The following is a 17,535-nucleotide window of genomic DNA, read 5'->3' on the forward strand; positions in this document are numbered from 1 at the left end:
AGCCCTGTGTGCAGAGTGTTGAATCAGCTCTCAAGGGTCCTAATTGTGTCAGTTTGAGCGCACGTATCAACAAGATGTGAATCCCATGCGCTCCTGTCCCTCAGGTGTCAGAACTGAGAATGGATGATGAGGACTTGTCGTCCCGCTCTCTGAAAGATCATCTCCTGAGTTTCTTTAGCTGGATCACAGGCAAAAGAAGCAGCTTCAGACACCTGCAGAGCACAAGGCAATAAACGTATGCGCACCTGTGTGAGGAGCTCAGGCTGCCAAAGCTCTGGAGTACGAAGACACGTCATTAAAACCCAGTTAAAACCCAATCATGGTCATTTTATCTGAACAAACCAATTACCTGTAGCTGATTAAAGCGTACCTAGAGCTTTGGCATCTCCGTCTGCATGCTATCAAGTCCTTTGCAGTTCAGTCTTCATGGTTGCATCTGATCTTCTCAAGATTTTTTGTTTACTTTTTTAAAAGTCATTTTGAGGGTGCAGTCAGCAGACATTTGGCTTGTGACAGTAATTGTAATAATTATTGTAATAATTATTATTAAATATTTTGAATAAAAAAATATGTATATGTTTAAATTACATTAATATACATATATAGGCATGTAAATATTTTCAAAATATATATATGAATGTGTGTTTATATTGTGGTATACATAATGAATATATACAGTATGCACACAGATATTATATTATTTTGGTGATTAATCAATTGACAGCACTTTTAATAATCATACTTTAAAATCCAACCAATCATAATTTACACTTAGATTTCAATTTATTTAAAGATCTATGCACTGTTATTATAGCATTGATTATAATTGTTTTATTATAGTTTAATTTATATTTTAAATTAGTTTCTATTTTAAAGTTTTAGTAACTTTGTTGTTTTCTATTTATTATGATTTTTTTAATGTCTATGTAGTTTTTACACTACATTCTTTTCAGTTTTATTTGCAACTATCTGAAATAAGTTATAATAATAATAGTATTTATAGTAATTTATAGTAAGGTGTAAAAATGGTTTACTTTTAAATATTTAAAACAAATCAGCACATGAAATAGAGTAAAGTTAAACATGAACATAAACAGCAACCCAACACTGATATTGACTGAATGAATGATTGGCCAAAAATGATTTTTTTTTCCTCAGCATATTTGATTTTGTTTCAGGGTAAAGGACTTTTGTTGAGTTTTTGTTGTTGTTTTTTTGTTTTTTGCAATATACCTGAGAGTCATATCAGTGGAAGCTTTTGTGATCTAATAAGAATTCCTTGCACGCACAGTTGCTTCCAGTCCGTTTTCTTTCATCGCCGGTGCTCCAGAATCCATTTAAAACCTGAACTGAGACCTGGTGTTGGTGTTTGAGTTGGGTGACCTAAAAACCGCCAGCAATCCCGCACCTCGAATAGAAGACGAAACGCACTACTAAGCCCTCAGAGACTTGAAACACGTTTGAAATTCCTCCGTTCCTGAGGCGCTCCCAAGCAGCCGTTATCCTCCGTGGCAGAGAGTCAGACCTCGTGTTCAGCTTTTAATTAAGCCACAGGCCACCGCTGAGCCCCGTCAGACTGTAATTAAGCTGCAAGTATGACCCTTTAAACGCTTTTATTTACGCATTCGTTTCACGATCCTCCAAGTAAGCAAACGAGAAGATAATTTAATCCCAGATTGCCGCGTTGGTTTCCTCTCCGCAGCGTACGAGGGATTAAATGTTGTTCTTGTTTGCTTATTCAGCTGCAATAAAACCATTTGGGAACAATTTCGGTGTATTGAAATGCAGCAAATGAAATGTGTAGGATACCTGGAGCTCTTTCCGCCAATAAAAATGCTAATCTTCTTTTAGTCAAGGTTGCAGATTCGAGAGATTTATTTGCGATATCCCTCCGTCCTCGTAGATGAAGTTTGAATGCAGTGAGGTTTGTCCCGTGAGGTTTCCGGGACGGAAAACAGACGGTTCCACTTTGTTTTCTGCTGAAATATGCCACAGACAGATCGCTGTCAGAAACCATAATGCCGTCGAAAGTGGGAGGACAAGGCGAGGAAAATCCGCATCTCTGTTTTGTCTCTTCAAATCACACAGACTGCGGGATCACGGCGAATGCGACCGGAAGCAAGAAATAATTTGTTTGGCAAAATCCTCCCCGTATTCTCTGCCGAGGTCGCAGTGCGTCTTTCAGCGGTGTGACCCGCGAAGCGCTTTCCTGCGATCGTTCTTCACGTTTGCTGAATCTCTGATGAACCCAGCTCCATTTCCAGCTGTATTATTTATGAATTTTCTAATGCAGCGTGTAGTTTCTACGCCGTGAAATTTAAGCTATCATTAAATCTCAGCTCCAGCAGAATCCCTTTCAGCGGCCCATTTATATCTGCATGACACAGAACGTCGCGTTTTCGATAATTTGGTTTTGATCACCAGAGTCACGCACCTCTTCGGATCTGATCCGTCTGCTGGATCTCGCAGCGTGTGAACGATTCCCGAATGGGACTCGGTTTCTCAGATCGGGCCTGTATACTGAGAGCGCACGGCAGCTGAAGGTTAAACAAAACCATTAGTGCTTGCTGTCGCTTGGTCCCTACGGTCAGCCTCACGCAGGAGCTTCGACTGTGTGTAAATGGATGAAGGAATACGAGCAAAGCTGCCATATATATTTGCTCTAAATCATTACAAAATGGCACACATGGATGGTCTCTGTCCTCGTGCGTTAGTGTTTAAAGTGTTCGTGTGGAGGTCTAAATTCTGAGACTCTATTTTTATAGTTTGATACATTTTAGACAAAAATGACAATATGAGTAAAACAAAAATAGGTGAACCTGAATTGGATAAATGAGCTTTCCATCGATGTGTGGTTTGTTAGAATATGACAATATTCTGCCACGATACAAGTATCAAGTATCGGAATCTGAGGGTACAGTTTTTTGTTATTTTTATAAATTGTAAGTTTTTAGCCATGCATATTACTAATCAAAAATAAAGTTATGCTGTATTTAACGTAGGACATTTACTAAATATTTTAATGGAATGTAATCTTTATTTAATATCCTAATGATAAAAATCTGTCATTTTGACCCATATAGTGTATTTTTGGCTATCGCTACAAATATACCTGTGTTACTTAAGAATGGTTTTGTGATCCAGGGCCTAAAATAAGTAAACTTTTTTGCATTAAATTGATCAGAACTGAAAGTAAAGACATAATGATGTTACAAAAGATTAAAAAAAAAAATCAGCTTTATATTAGTAAAAAATGTTATCATATAGACTTTATCATATACTAAAATAGAAAAGTGTTATAAAATTATTATGGTTTTTACTGTTTTTGCTCAAAAAAACACATTTGGTGAGCAGAAAAGACATTTTTAATTTTTTTTGTAATTGAAAGCAAAAAATAATAATAAAGCAGTGAACACTTTCAGTTTTTCTTCTTGTCTTGTTTTCCAGTTAAAATGTTAACAGCTAACATCCTGAAGGTTTACTTAAGTGCAATTGCATTTCATAAAATATTAAGACTTCTTTTTAGTGAATAAATAACATTTCAGCGCATTGATTCAAAGTACTAAGGTGTTTGGTATTAAGGCGTTAAAATATTAGTCATATTTAGTTAGACGCATTAAATGATCATATAAATTATTTGGTTTATTCTTTCATGCTGTAAGCGCTGTTATAACTTTTTCAAGAGCTTAATGGAAAAAAAAAAGAAAGGATGTTCTTTCTGGAAAACAAGATGTTTTTTGCAGTGAATTGAGGTCCAGTGTTAAACGGCTGTAGTCACACTTGTGTGTTTTTCTCCTCAAACCCTGTGTGAAAGCAGTTTTGCATGCATTTGATCTACTTGCTTCTTTGCTGACATTATTCCTTCTGTCTCTCGGTCAACAGAATCACATCGCCTTCGCTGAGATCACGTGACCTTGATTCTCCGGTGTGGCAGACGCATTGGACATCCACGCTGTTTACCGTCCAGTCCCGATAGTCCCGGCTCAGCGCTAATGCAGTGGTCATATTCTCTGTGGTGTCGTTTTTGGATCGCTCTGCCCTTGCTTTGTGTGTGTGGAAATATTAAGACTATCAACTAATAACTGCTACCATCACGCGACTAAAGACTGAAGCAGCACTTCACATTTCCCCCGACCGGTTCTGTTGGCTTTCTCGCAGATCGAGCTCACGTCTAGAGCTCAGAATATCTCTGCTGCTCACATGCTGTATGTGGAGAGAGCGTACGCGTCTGTGTTTGCGTTCAGATATTTGATGCAGATACCTGCACTTCGAATTCAAAATGGACTCTATATATATATATCATCATCATCATCATGTATTCCAGAAAATGTTTATTCCTATATCATTTTTATTGTTTAGTGCTTGCATTAGACGAGTGCAAACATATGGAAGCATATTTCTGTCTCTTTTTTTATTATTAGTATTATTATTATTATATGTTTATTTCTAGTAACTAACACTTTATTTCACAATGTGATGTCTCATAATTGCAACTTTATCTCATAATTGTGATTTTTATTTTTTTTGTCTCGCTGTTTAAAAAAAAAAAAAAAAAAAGAAGCTATCGTGAATTTATTTCTTGAAATTGTGACACTTTATTTCACAACGTGATTTCTGAAATTGTGGCGGAAGTCGTATGTGTGTCTCATATTTGCAGCTTTCTCTCGTAATTGTGGTTTTTATGTATGACTTTATTTCTTTTAATTGCAACTTAATATCTCGAAATTACAACCGTCTCAGAATTTCAACTTTTTTTTTTTTTCTCAAACTGTGATTTCAGAATTGGAACCATGCCTTACGATTGTGATTTTCTATCTCTCAATATCACAATTTCTCTTAATTGCAACTTTTTTAATGAAATTGTGAATGAAGTCTCAATTTGTGAATTTATACCTCATTTTTTTCTCTCATAACTGTGATTAATTGCTCACAATTGCTAAATTTATTTCTATTAATGGGGACTTTTATATCTCATAATATGACTCTAATATTCCACAACCATAATCTCTAAGTATAATTTTATTTTCACAATATGAGTTTATTTCCATTAAATGCAGCTTAATATCTCTTAATAATTAATGCATTATGATTTCATTGTCGCAGTGTGACTATTCCTGATGGTTGTCTTTTATTTTTTTTTATTTATTTTTTTACTCTAAGGCAGAATTGTGCTTCCATACATACTTAAATACACTGTGTCTACAAAAATAAGGCAGAAAATAAGCTAAAAATAGCTTTTAAAAGATCGCGCAAAAAAAAAATACCAAAGCTCCGATAGATTCAAGTACTCGCCTACTGTACTAGCAAAAAAAAAAGTTGGTTAGGTAAATCGTGAACCAGGATTCAGTTTCAGCTCACGGCCAATAGGATTTCACAGTGAAGCTGTGTTTAACTTAAAGCTGTGAAAGACAGATCATCTGCTAAGACAATCACCAGCCATCTCGCTAAAATAATGAGTCAGTCCATCAGCCGCCTCCGTTTAACCAAGTGCTCGACATAATGATACTCACGTAGACGTTTGTTTCGCACTGTTTTAATGGCCAGCGCGTCTTTCGCTGAGGATCGATATTGCTAATGTTAAAGAAATAATGAGTCGGAAAGCCAACTCTCCTCCTGCGATCATTAAAAACAAACCGTGATACCTCATGTGTAAAATTGTGGATATAGATTAGTCTCCTACATTATTTTAATTCCGAGAAAATGCAGTGCTAATCTAATTTCTATTTCAGATCTCTGACCCTGTGTTTCAGTCATGTTGTGGTGCCATTTAAAGGAATATTCTGGGTTCTGTTTTGATGAAGCTGTGGTTCAAAATTTGGGGGAGTTCAGATTTGACTTTTTATTCATATTTTTATTGGATGCGTTGAATTGATTAAATGACATTTATAATGTCACAAAAGGATACCATTTGACATAAATACTGGTTTTTACTTTCTATTCATCAGAGAATCCATTAAAAACGCCGCGCAACAATTCAGAGATGTTTCGTGAGCGGCAAATGATTTCTGGAGGACCATTAGACACGGAGGACTGCATTTATGCTGAAAATGCAGCTTTGCATAAAAGAAGTAAAGTACAGCTGCACGTATATTGAAATTACAGTTTTACTGTAGTTTCGTAAAATAAAATAAAAATAAATACATAAAAATTTTACTGATTCCAAACCTTTGAATGATGGTGTGCACAAACTCAGATCATGGTAGCGTGATAAAAAATATATATATATATATATATATATATATATATATATGTGGCCTATATAGGTATATATATATATAATATAGAATATATATATTTTAAAGGTTTTTGGTGCTTGATTAGAATATATAAAGGTTTTGGTGCCTCTCGTTATGTCCTGCTGATGTGACCAATTTTTAACCTTAAAAGCAATAATGTGATTCTTCATATCTCATGAAAAATTCCCATTTGGCTTCCCTCAAATAGTATGTATATTTTTTATTGATATATATAGATATATATATATATAGATATATATATATATATATATATATATATATATATATATATATATATATATATATATATATATATATATATACAAACATATATATATATTAGTGTGATAAATGGTATATTATTGCTAAAGCACTAATCGCAGAAGTCTGGGATAGCTGCACTTTATAATGCATAAAAAAAAAAACAAGCATAAAAAAAGATAAAAGAAAGCGATCAGCACCTGTTGCAGTATTACGGTGAAAACCAACATGGTGTGTACAGTGTAAATGCACATGACTATAATTTTTTGTCAGAGATGATCAATGTTTATTTTCTTATGTTTGTGCTGTACATGTATGTGTGGCTGGGGGTCCGTGGGTGTACGATGGCATACTGTAAGTACATATTGTACTGTATTTATTCTTTGAATTTTAGCTGTAGTATCACACTGGTTTACTGTGTACCAAATGGATGTTTTTTAATCGTGTTTATGTTTATTTATATTCCGTTTTATAGCCTGCACAGAGATTTTGGTTGTTAAAAGATGTTCGTTCGACCTCAAAAGCTTTTTTTAACTTCCGATTCCTATGTTTTCTTCTCCCATCCCGCCTCGAGAGTCATTACTAAATGGTTTATTTGGATGCTATAGATGGATTTTCTCCCAAATCGGTGTTAATCCATCTCTTCGAGTCCTTTTAGGGCTTTGAATCCATGACCTTTTACACTGTAGAGACGATGAAATTTCAAAGTTTGAATAAAAAAAAATATATTCTAAAGCCCGTGGTGGGTTTTTTTTTTACTAGCACTCCGTCGGTTCGCGCGCTCTGTGAAAGGAAAGGTGTCTCATATCGAACGCTCTCAGCAGCGTTTAAAGAGCCCTGTGGCATCTCTGGCCCCTGACCTCTGGAAAATTGGCCGGTTTGCTTTGGAGGACCTGTAAAATATGAGAGAAAGTGACGTGGTGCGGCGTTGGAGGGGATTCGGCGTTCTTCGGGCCTCCTGACTGACGCTGCATGTCCTGAGGAGCAACAAACAAGCAATCAGAAAAAGATGGAGCGATCCGACCGGCTCACATTTATAACCGTCACTCAAAAGGGTCGAAGTGGAAAGGCTCTGTTTCCGAAGGGAAACGCGTTCTCCTGCTTTGAGATTTTTTGACTTTCGAAGTCTCATTCTGGGAATGCTGTGAAATAGGCCACCGGTGCTTAGAAAAGCCTTTTGATCTTTTGAGAGTCGTACCTAAAGCCCAAAATTATATAGCTTTACTCACAATAAAGCAGGGCGTAAATATAAAGGGTGATTTGGCATGACTGGGACACATTACGAAGGAAATACCCTTGATTCGGTCACTTCACGGTTCAGTAATGCATGTTTGAAGTTAATTGGATTGTTTAAACTCAACATGGAATAATGCGCTTTGTTAATATGCATTGTGGGACTGTTTGTATATGTAGTAGTGCAAGCTATTCTGAAGAAAAACTACTCAAACAACTTTCCTTTTGGCAGCTATCTTGTGTAGGTAGCATATGTATGTAGATTATGCTTTTTGATATTATATTTTAATGATGCATGTCATTTTGCCTTGAAAACGCATCTATTGATTGTTAAAAAAAAAAAACGTTTTAAGAAACTTAATGCAGGAAAGGAGCATGGCACAGCTTAGTTGTCATAAGCCTCTGAAATGTCTTCCACAATATAGAAACACTGCAAATCGCAACACAACCAAATATAAAAATGGGTAGGCACAATGTAACCAAATACAACAACGGGCTACAAATAATCGCAACACAATCCAGAAACGCGTAAAAATAGTCTGCGACCAGCGGTACAGATAGTAGGTGTGTTCGCGCCAATGCAGCGAAGTATCGGTGTATGACATCAAAGTACCGCGAGAGCGTTTGACAGCCGTTGGCTCCATATGCTCGTTATAATCGCTCTCGCGGTATTTTGATGTCGGCGCACTGCATCGCCAATATAAATCGAACACACCTGTCAACGCCTATTGATTCCCTTTCGTCGAAAGACTTCACGTCTGAGTTACGAGCGCTAGTGACAGAATCATCAGCCAATCAAAGTTTGACGTTCAGTGACAGCCGGTCCTCAGCGCTTAGTCAGGGATTTCCCAGAAACGAAAGTGAAATTTAATGAAAGGAAAACGACAGCAGCGGTCATCGGCGCCTACGCGAGAGATTGTTGCAGGTACACGAAAAACGCCTTTTTCAAGGCGCCCTTTTGCAGACACAATGCAATAACTGAGAAAGGAAGAGTTTTTATGAGCCATTTCAAAGATTGCAACTATGAGTGCTCCGAGTGGCTAACAGCTAGCACCGAGCACAAGCTATTTTGTTGGCCGCGTTTACTTTTTAATACGGGTAAATTATTATTAAGTTATTACAAGTGACAGGTGAGTGCTTTATTATTTGATGAGAATTGTATCGTGCACATTGTTACGGAGGTGTACGAGGTGTATAGAAGTTTATTAAGTTTCTCATGAATGTTTTGCTCACTTATACAGCCTTAAATTGGAGTAAATAAATAAAACAGGAACGAAACAAGATATCACTGAATTCTATGTTTATATATATATATATATATATATATATATATATATATATATATATATATATATATATATATATATATATATATATTAGCCTAAATAGGCTGGCTAAATACACAGTTACTTGTAAGTTGGCTTGCTAATATTACTTTCCATACAAAAATGACCCATATGGTTTTGCTACACTAATGTTATTTTACCTGTGATTATATACAAACGGTATCAAAATAACAAACTATGCTAGTTACAATGCTTTTTTTTTGTATTTGGTCACGTTGCGCGTATCTGCAGCACAAAAGTTTTAATTTGCTGGTGCTTTTTCTAATTGCATATATTTTTTTTTTAAGTTGCAGCACGTTGAGCTGTCTTGGCCACCTTACAAATGAGCCTATACTGACCTCTAAATGACGTCAAAATAAAAATGAATAGTTATTTAGGTATTTTTTATATATTTTCATACATTTAATTTTTCAGATTTAATACATTCTACAAACACAGAATTTTCTTTGTCAGCCTTATGCATCGTGCACTGACATATCCTTACATTTTACTACAGCAGTTTAGCATGCACTCCAAAAACCTACAATCTAAATTACTCCTGTAATGCTTTGCAGCTAACAATAGCCACCAGCCCATATCCCAGCGTTCATCGGGAATCAAAAAGAGGCTGATTGCGTAACAAAATCATTCATTTCTGTTTACCACGAAACGGGTCGATGTCCTTATAAAACAATCAATCCGCGCGGCGAGAACAAGCAGCCTTATTGTGTTACACATTGTTTTGGTTCTCATTCAATTCGCGTGCTTGTAAAAATTGGCCTTCGTGCTTTAAAAGTGAGAAGTTCGAGTCGGGACATCGATCAACTGACGAGTCTCAGAAAGAAGTGGACAGAAAACAAATCTCAAAAGCAGCAAAATGGAAGAGTTTGGCTTTTAGACCAAAAAGTCTGTAGTCAATCTTACCCCAACGGCTTCTGAAAACTCTCTCTGCTGTCCTTGCTGTTTCCTGTCAAGGTTCTGCGTGGCGTCTCGCCAGTCTCCCCCCGGACTGTGTCTCAACCGCGGTTGGCGAGGGCTATAGAGACATCCATAGCGATTCTGCAGCGTTGACGGACTGTAGTAGCTATTGTGCAGGTCTTTGTGAGTCACCAGAGGTTTGAGCTTCTGTTCTCTGTGCCTGCTTGTCCCTCTGTAACCTCTTCCTCGTGCCAGTCTCCGGGTCACTGTTCTGGCTGCGGCTGCGGTGGGCGATGTTGACTCAAGGTGGGCCGCCTTAGCCAGGCGTTCATGGCACCACTGGATTTTCTTTCCAGATGTCTTTTTCCAAAGAGCTTCGTTGTTCGCTGAGACGAGTCCAGTACACCTCCAGGGTGTGGTTTCCTCCGTCGTTTCCTCATGAGATGATTCGGGAATCCACTCAATCATTGGCAGAATCCCGTTCGCTTCGACGATATGCACTTGCAGTGAGGTCTCGCTGACGGTATTTTGCCTCTGGGTCATTGAATCGCTAGATACGCTGGGATTTATGGGTACACAGCTCGGATCTGGGGCACTTGGTCTCTCAGTGGTAATGTTCACGTCTGGGCTGGCAGATTTAGTGGGGACGCTGATCTGAGATGCTTTCCGTCTTGAGTTTGCTTCATCCAATGCATCATTTGCTCGGGGTGCGCATGACCTGGGCTGAGCAAATAAATGAGGGGACAAAATGATGTTCCTCTCGTCCAAGTAACTGCACTTGTGCCTAACCTTCTGTTTAGCCTTCTGGTACTGGTGAAATGCATTATCATCTGTTAAAAAAAGCAGATTAAATTGTTAAATGTTTTTGAAAGAATACTATTGTCCTTATCAAGACTCACAGTAAAAACTTGACTACTGTGAAATATTATTACTGTTTAACATGTTTATTTTCTGTTTTAATGCCAGTTATTCCTAAAATGCCATTATTCCAGTCTCCAATGTCACATGATCCTTCAAAAATCATTCTCATATGCTTATTTGCAGCTCAAGAAACATTTCTTATTATCAGTTTTTTAATGTATTTCTGTATTTCTGTTTCCCGCTTTATTTCTTGTAGCCTAATATTTTATATATTTCTCTGAGTAAAATTAGTTTCAACACAAAGATGCACATCAGTTGATGCTTCATGTGTTTTTTTTTTTGATGTATTCGATAATATCAAAATTATGAGTGGAAAATACCATATTTTGCAGCAATGGATGCAGCATCTATAGTTGACAGTAAATTTGTAAAAATGCATTTGTTTTAATGTACACTAAAACAGCTAAGTTGCATATACAAAATAAAATAATACTGTACAATTGCAATAAAATGAGTAATAAATCAGTACAGCACCTTCATAAATAGCTTAATAAAGTGGACCTGATGCACAGAAGCAATTAGAAATCTTGCATCTTGCTCTGACCAATGCGATCTGAAAGCTTTTGACTGGAAATACTAACTTACCAAATCACCTTTATGTAGTATGATCACAATTCTGTGTCCTCATAATCCAGCCAAATAAGTAGTATCCACAATATTCATTGTTTTCTGGAAATATCCACAATATTTCATTGTTTTTCAATGCCACCCCAATACAGATGAGGTACAGCACTATTTGTGCTATTGTTAAAAAAAGAATAGCTGGAAAGGCTATTCTGATGATCCATTACCTGCTGCAACTCCTGGCGGTAATTTTAAAGTAATCCTATAAACTATTATAAGCGGGTTTAGGGCATATTGATACTGATTCATACCTGCATTAAAATACGTTGAGAAGATCTAATGCCTGCATTGGGAAGAAGAATGAATCCTTCTAGGACATTTGGGTAAATATAAACATTCCTATTTAGACCGTTTAACAAGGTTATGCCTATCACAGCGACGTTAAACCTTCCTGCTTTCTTGCTCTCGGGTCTTTGAGTGTCCACGGGGCTTCATTACGAATGCTGTGAAGTCTGAGCCCTGTTAGGCCGATGATTAATCACAGGTCCGGTTTTTAAATGTCAGGTCTGAGCCCAGCGCGGCCCGGCTCTGATCGATGTCCCACTCTACGGCTATCTTTCAGAAAGCTGCACTGACGCTGTGGGACTCACAATGACTCACCGTTTGCTCCAGAGAAGGTGGAAAGTTTAAATGCAGATGTCTTCAACATCTAACCTCAGGAGAGTGGAGAGCAATATATTGGGGGTCCGAAATCTGAGACACAGCATGTTTTTCAATTCTTTTTCAGTTAAAAATCGCCAAGCTGAAATGTTTCTATTTAATGAACTTTGGAACATCTCCCTTGCTTTAATGAACTCCACAAGTTCAACCTGATGATCGTGTTATCCAGCATGACAAACCTTGTGTTGATGGTGGAATATTTAAGCATCTGTACAAATAGTCCAAGATCAGAGTGATCAAGAAATCTTACAGATTTCTTCCTATTTTTAAACTGGCTTTTTTTCTTTGTTGTTTTTTTATAATCACATTTTCACTGTGGTTTCAGACTTTAGGGCCCTGCTGTATATATAATGAGATTGGAGTAAACAACATCTGGCTTATATTTGCTCCTGTGAGACCTCTGCATAATATGCAGCATGAATGTTAGTTTTTTGGTTATTATTCACAGCATTTTGAAAAGATGCAAATACTGACGCGAAATAGAACTGAAAGAAATGCAGCTTGTAAAGTCATATGCACAGCTTGCGAGTTATGAACTCTAAAACAGATGTCAGTTAAAGACTCTTTTTTTGAGAATTGGTTTTGTTTGGAAAGACTTTATATGAACATGCCCTGTGTTTGGTTTATGCAAATGAATAGTTGTACTGTAGATACACCTGCCCTCGTTTAGAATAATCCAGATTCATCAACAACGATGAATGACGACAGGAACACATTTCTACGTACTTGCACCTGTTGTGAATTTGTCAAAGCGAGAGTTTCTTCTCTGCACATAAATATGCAGTATACGTGAAATTATTAATGAACAAGTCCTAATGTTACGATTAAAGGAATAGTTGACCCAAAAGTTGGCTGAACTGCAGTGAATGGGCGCCGTCAGAGAGTGAGAGTCTTATAAAAATAAATCAAAACTTGCACGTTTGTGATTGTCATCAATAAATATTTTTAAAAGCTAAATTCTCTATACACAATATTCCAGTTATGTTCTCCAAATCAGTAGAGAAATATGCACAGAGCGAGCATTGTTACAAAGCAAAACTTATAAAGAAATATGTTGGTGCATTGATTTTGTTGTGAGAAGACAACAGGTGCTGGCCTTTTTCACTGGAGGAAGCATTATTATGGATTATGAACTGATATTTTTCCCAGAGTGAGCCGTTTAAAGTTCAGATACGGATCCAAAAACGGATTTCTAGATTCTCGGTACTTCACTGTACATAGATTGGAGTGGTGTAGATTACTTGTGAATTATTGGGATGTTTTCATCAGCATTTGGACTCTCATTCTGACAGCACCCATTCACTGCAGAGCTTTCACCGGTGAGCAAGGGTTTTATATCAATGCTAAATATATCTAAATCTGAATAGAGTTTTTGCTGATTTTCTTTTTCGGGTGAACTGTTCCTTCTTTTTATCTTTGACAGAGAAAATGTCAGTGCCAGAAAGGTCCATAGCAATGAGTTAGATTGGTAATCATATCAATTACAATAATTATATATGGTTTGAGCACATATGAATCCGCGTGCTATTGTGATTTTAAAGTGTCTTTTGCTCATCTAATAGTCTCGTGACTCACACAGTGCACTTGTTGAGCTGCTTGAAAGTTGCTCAGAAAACGAATGACATGCCACGTTCATTTAAAATAAAAAATAGGGACACATGGAAAAGAGAGCAGTTGTAATGCTGTAAAAATAATGTAAAAAGTAGTTTTCCAATCAAATTCTTCCACTAAATCATTATGTTATTCAAAATGAATACTTATTAAAAAGCAACATTTAAGTAATTAATAAATATTTCTGGAATTTGCTGAACTGAATAGCAATATCACATTACTCCAAGCCTGCTTATTGTCTTTCCAAAAACTGCTTTAGCGACAAATCAGTTCTCACCCTCCAGTCAAAACAATAGTTAAAGGCTCAAACAAACATAATAACCAGTCAAAACGTGCAAATTAAGCATCTGTCCTCTTGTCTCCGTGTGCAGAGAAACCTCTGCGTGCTGAGTGATTGGCAGGAAGTCGTGACTTTCAGTCCCGATACACACTGCGAGGTGATTTTGAGGCATGCTGGGTAGCAAGCTAGACTCAGTAGCAGACAAATGTTTGCGCCGGGCATAATGGACGCCTCCAGATCCCCGCAAGGAATTTCCCGTAGCAGCGGGTGAAAGCAACTGTGTAATTAGACGCAGGTCGCACAGAGGAAAACACAAGCGCCGTCCATTATCTCCTCTCCTGCTGCTAGAACTAAACCATGTTTAAGGGAACTCAGTGGGACCGTCACTCAGGACTCTGATTAGGACGCTGATGTGGCATTAGAGCCATTTCAGAGAGTATTATTGATTTTTCTTTGGCAGCATTTTATTCCTTTCAGCTACGATGGAAGCCATTACTTACATGGATTCCCTGACTGAATATGAATGGGTTTGATTGCTTACCGCTGATATCGGAACTTTCCCAAGCACAGCACAGATCCCTCTTCTCACATTTTCTGTGGAAAAAATTAAATGCAGAATTTTCAGAATACAAAGTCTGAAGACTAAAAAAAGTGAAATAAGCCATTATTAATTTCACCATTAAACAAGATACTGAATCTATCTATGTAGCTGAATATATATATATATATATATATATATATATATATATATATATATATATATATATATATATATATAAAAATAAAACAATACAGTTAAAATTTGTTTTATATAACATAAAATTATATAAAATTTATATAATATAATAATGTATATATAAAACTAATTTTAACTATATTATTCTATTTTCAGTACTTTAAATAGAATTAAAATTATGCTCAAATGTTATTAGAAAGAAAGAAAGAAATCTTCTGAAAAGTATCTTAAACTGCTAAAAAGCTTCTGCTACTTCAGCTATAGTTTCAGAGATCTGCTAACTGGATTGAACCACAAAAATTGAATTACATTTCCACAGAAAGGACCGACAGGAGCTAGTGTGTTGTATTCAGCAGGATGGTGTTGAATTGTTTCTGATGTGATGGCAACAGGCAGGACAATAGAAGCTATAGCAAAACAACATGCAGTTCTAGTAGTCAAGTAAATGAATGGAGCTACAACGCTAACAGGGTTAATGTTCCTGAAGCTCATCAAACCTCTCATCGGATAGAGGACGACTCTATAGCCCCGGAGCAATGAGTCATGGAAGTCCATAATTATTCCTGGCTATTGTTTTCCATTACGTTCACCTGATATCAGCGCTATTCATAAGCCACTTCTAACATCTCGAAAGCACACTTTTTGTGAAGGCGTAATGCAGAAGCGAAACAAAGTAGAGTCATTTTCTCTGTTCCAGCCCTGTGTTCAGTGCAGCGTACAATAGAAATGGCTTGTTTTGACGGTGTGAGAACTCTTAATTCCTCCAGCAGATTGTGGCAACACTGAGAGAGAGAGCAGAGCTAATACAACTGCTTCTAACACAGTATAAAGTTGAAATGAAGACATCAATTCACACTGTGATATAAACTCAAAATTGGGATATATAAAATTATAATAATATATATCTTTTTTAAATTTTTTTAAATTTAGATATTTACAACAGCCTGTTTCTATCTTATAATATAATATATATATAAACAAGTAAATGAATACAATATTAGTAGTAATAGTATTAATAGTAATATGAATGTTTTTATATATAATATATAAAATAATGTTATAAAGCAGACACATCTAATTAAATCTGTACATTATTAAAATTCTTACTAATTTTACTAATAATTAACTACTAATAATATAGTAATATAATATTAAAACAATAATTATTAAAACATTGAAGATAATAGAAACATTAAAAAATTGTTACCATTTTAGTTTTTTCTTTGGAATGCAAAAATCTACATTATGCATTTCTGAGCTGCTCTTTATAATAAAATCATATCTAATATAATCTTGTAGCATTCTTACATTAGTCTATACGACTTGTGGGCCATATTATTTTCTAAAGTCGTGTTTAAGTCGAGTTTTAATGACATGAAGGTGATGGAATTTTTTACTGGCCCTTTAAATGATTTAACATGCAGATCAATATTGAGTAAAATTTAGGAAGCATAATAGCCAAAAGCAGCTAATAACTGTACCTTTTAGGTTTATTTTCCATGTTGGCACACGTTTGTTTCATGGTCTCTTCTGAACGCTTCGACATGGACATGTTTACACCCAACGCCATAATTACACACAAGACACACAACAGTAACCAGGAACTTGGACACGCTTCAGTAACTGGTCATGGTGACGTCTGCCGATACCTGAACAAAACTTTATAGCTGCTCTTAATGCAAGTAAGGCGTTTTATTTCTTCTGAAGAGTGCGAGGAGAAACATCTAAGGCTAGGAGAACCCCATTAAGCTTTTTAGCTTTGAAATTGCAGTATTTGAAATCGTCCTCCGGCAGTTTCTCTTTAGTCACGCTGAAGTCTTGCGCTAGAAGATAAAAGCATGACGAGTGGAAGGAAACTGCGGGCTTCCCTGAGGCTGTTTGATCCATCTGGTCACTCAGGCATGCATGTACGTCTCTTCTCCAAGTCTCCATGAGGAAAGCCCAGAGCAGAGATGCTTTCTGCCAGTGAAGGCTCAGATGCTTGAGTCAGGGAACAGCTGCTGCTGATGGCAGGGGAAAATAAAAATGCCATGCAATAGAATTCATTCGCTTTTTGCAGCGTACTTACAAACCAAATATCAAATTAATATTGCTGCAGAGACACTGACATATGTTCTTCTGCCAGAGACAATAGTGATTAAGACCGCGCGAGAAAAGATTGGGACAAGCCTGGGCTTGATTTTCCTTTTTCCATTTCAGGCTTCTGGAGTATTCATGTCCACATGGACATCGGTGGCACAAGGAGAGATCTGATGGAGAAACTGAATGCGCTTGAAAAACGTGAGATATCAGTTATCTCTCACAAATTCAAGATACATGCTCGTAAGAGTCATGAATCAGGTTACATCGAATGCGTTGTGTGCTTTTGATTCACTAAAAAGAATCCGTTCGTAATAGCCTTTCATTCGTGAACCTGGCTGTGTTGTTCGCACCGTATGCTTTTGATTCACTAAAAAGAATCTGTTCATAATCGCCTCTTAAGAGTAACTTGTTTGTGAATTGTACTACATTGGACGAGCTTTGTGCTTTTGTATTACTAAAAATACCTATTTAATATAAGTACTTTGCTTGTGAATAAGGCAATACCGGTTTGTGCTGATTGTGTTTCACTAAAAAGATTCAGTCGCAGGATTGATTTGTTTGTGATTGCATTAGAATTTACATAAAGAACCAATTGGAAAACATCGGAATTAGCCAAGCACTCCTTATATTTCGCATTTAATCAACTCC

At 36.6% G+C, this 17,535-nt stretch overlaps 2 protein-coding genes across 3 annotated transcripts in view; one reads left to right on the forward strand and one right to left on the reverse strand.

Annotated features, from left to right (window-relative positions):
• Nucleotides 1–6,251, forward strand: part of plppr5b (phospholipid phosphatase related 5b) — a 46,884-nt gene extending 40,633 nt beyond the window's left edge. For both annotated transcript variants that reach the window (XM_043225668.1, XM_043225669.1), the window contains one exon: nt 3,883–6,251. In XM_043225668.1, coding sequence (XP_043081603.1) covers nt 3,883–3,912 — 30 coding nt within the window. In that variant the 3' untranslated portion in view covers nt 3,913–6,251. The remainder of the gene's footprint in view (nt 1–3,882) is intronic.
• A 551-nt stretch (nt 6,252–6,802) lies between these two features.
• LOC122329560 lies at nt 6,803–16,375 on the reverse strand. Its single transcript, XM_043225854.1, has 4 exons — nt 16,287–16,375; nt 14,611–14,663; nt 9,980–10,803; nt 6,803–7,474 (listed from the first exon to the last, which is right to left on the reverse strand). The coding sequence occupies exons 1-4, from the start codon at nt 16,373–16,375 to the stop codon at nt 7,325–7,327; spliced, it is 1,116 nt and encodes a 371-aa protein (XP_043081789.1). The 3' UTR covers nt 6,803–7,324.
• Nucleotides 16,376–17,535: the final 1,160 nt, after the last annotated feature.

This window comes from Puntigrus tetrazona, chromosome 24 (genome assembly GCF_018831695.1).
Source record: "Puntigrus tetrazona isolate hp1 chromosome 24, ASM1883169v1, whole genome shotgun sequence".
In the NCBI taxonomy this organism is placed as follows: domain Eukaryota; kingdom Metazoa; phylum Chordata; class Actinopteri; order Cypriniformes; family Cyprinidae; genus Puntigrus; species Puntigrus tetrazona.

What these genes read in the sequence shown, in the direction of transcription:
- LOC122329560 (XM_043225854.1), bottom strand. Translation starts at nt 16,375, where the DNA reads ATGGCGTTGGGTGTAAACATGTCCATGTCGAAGCGTTCAGAAGAGACC. An exon ending in ATGGAAAATAAACCTAAAAG is followed by an intron (nt 14,664 to 16,286) that starts GTACAGTTATTA and finishes TTTTTTCCACAG; the next exon opens with AAAATGTGAGAAGAGGGATC. An exon ending in AGTTTTCAGAAGCCGTTGGG is followed by an intron (nt 7,475 to 9,979) that starts GTAAGATTGACT and finishes GTTGCTCCTCAG; the next exon opens with GACATGCAGCGTCAGTCAGG.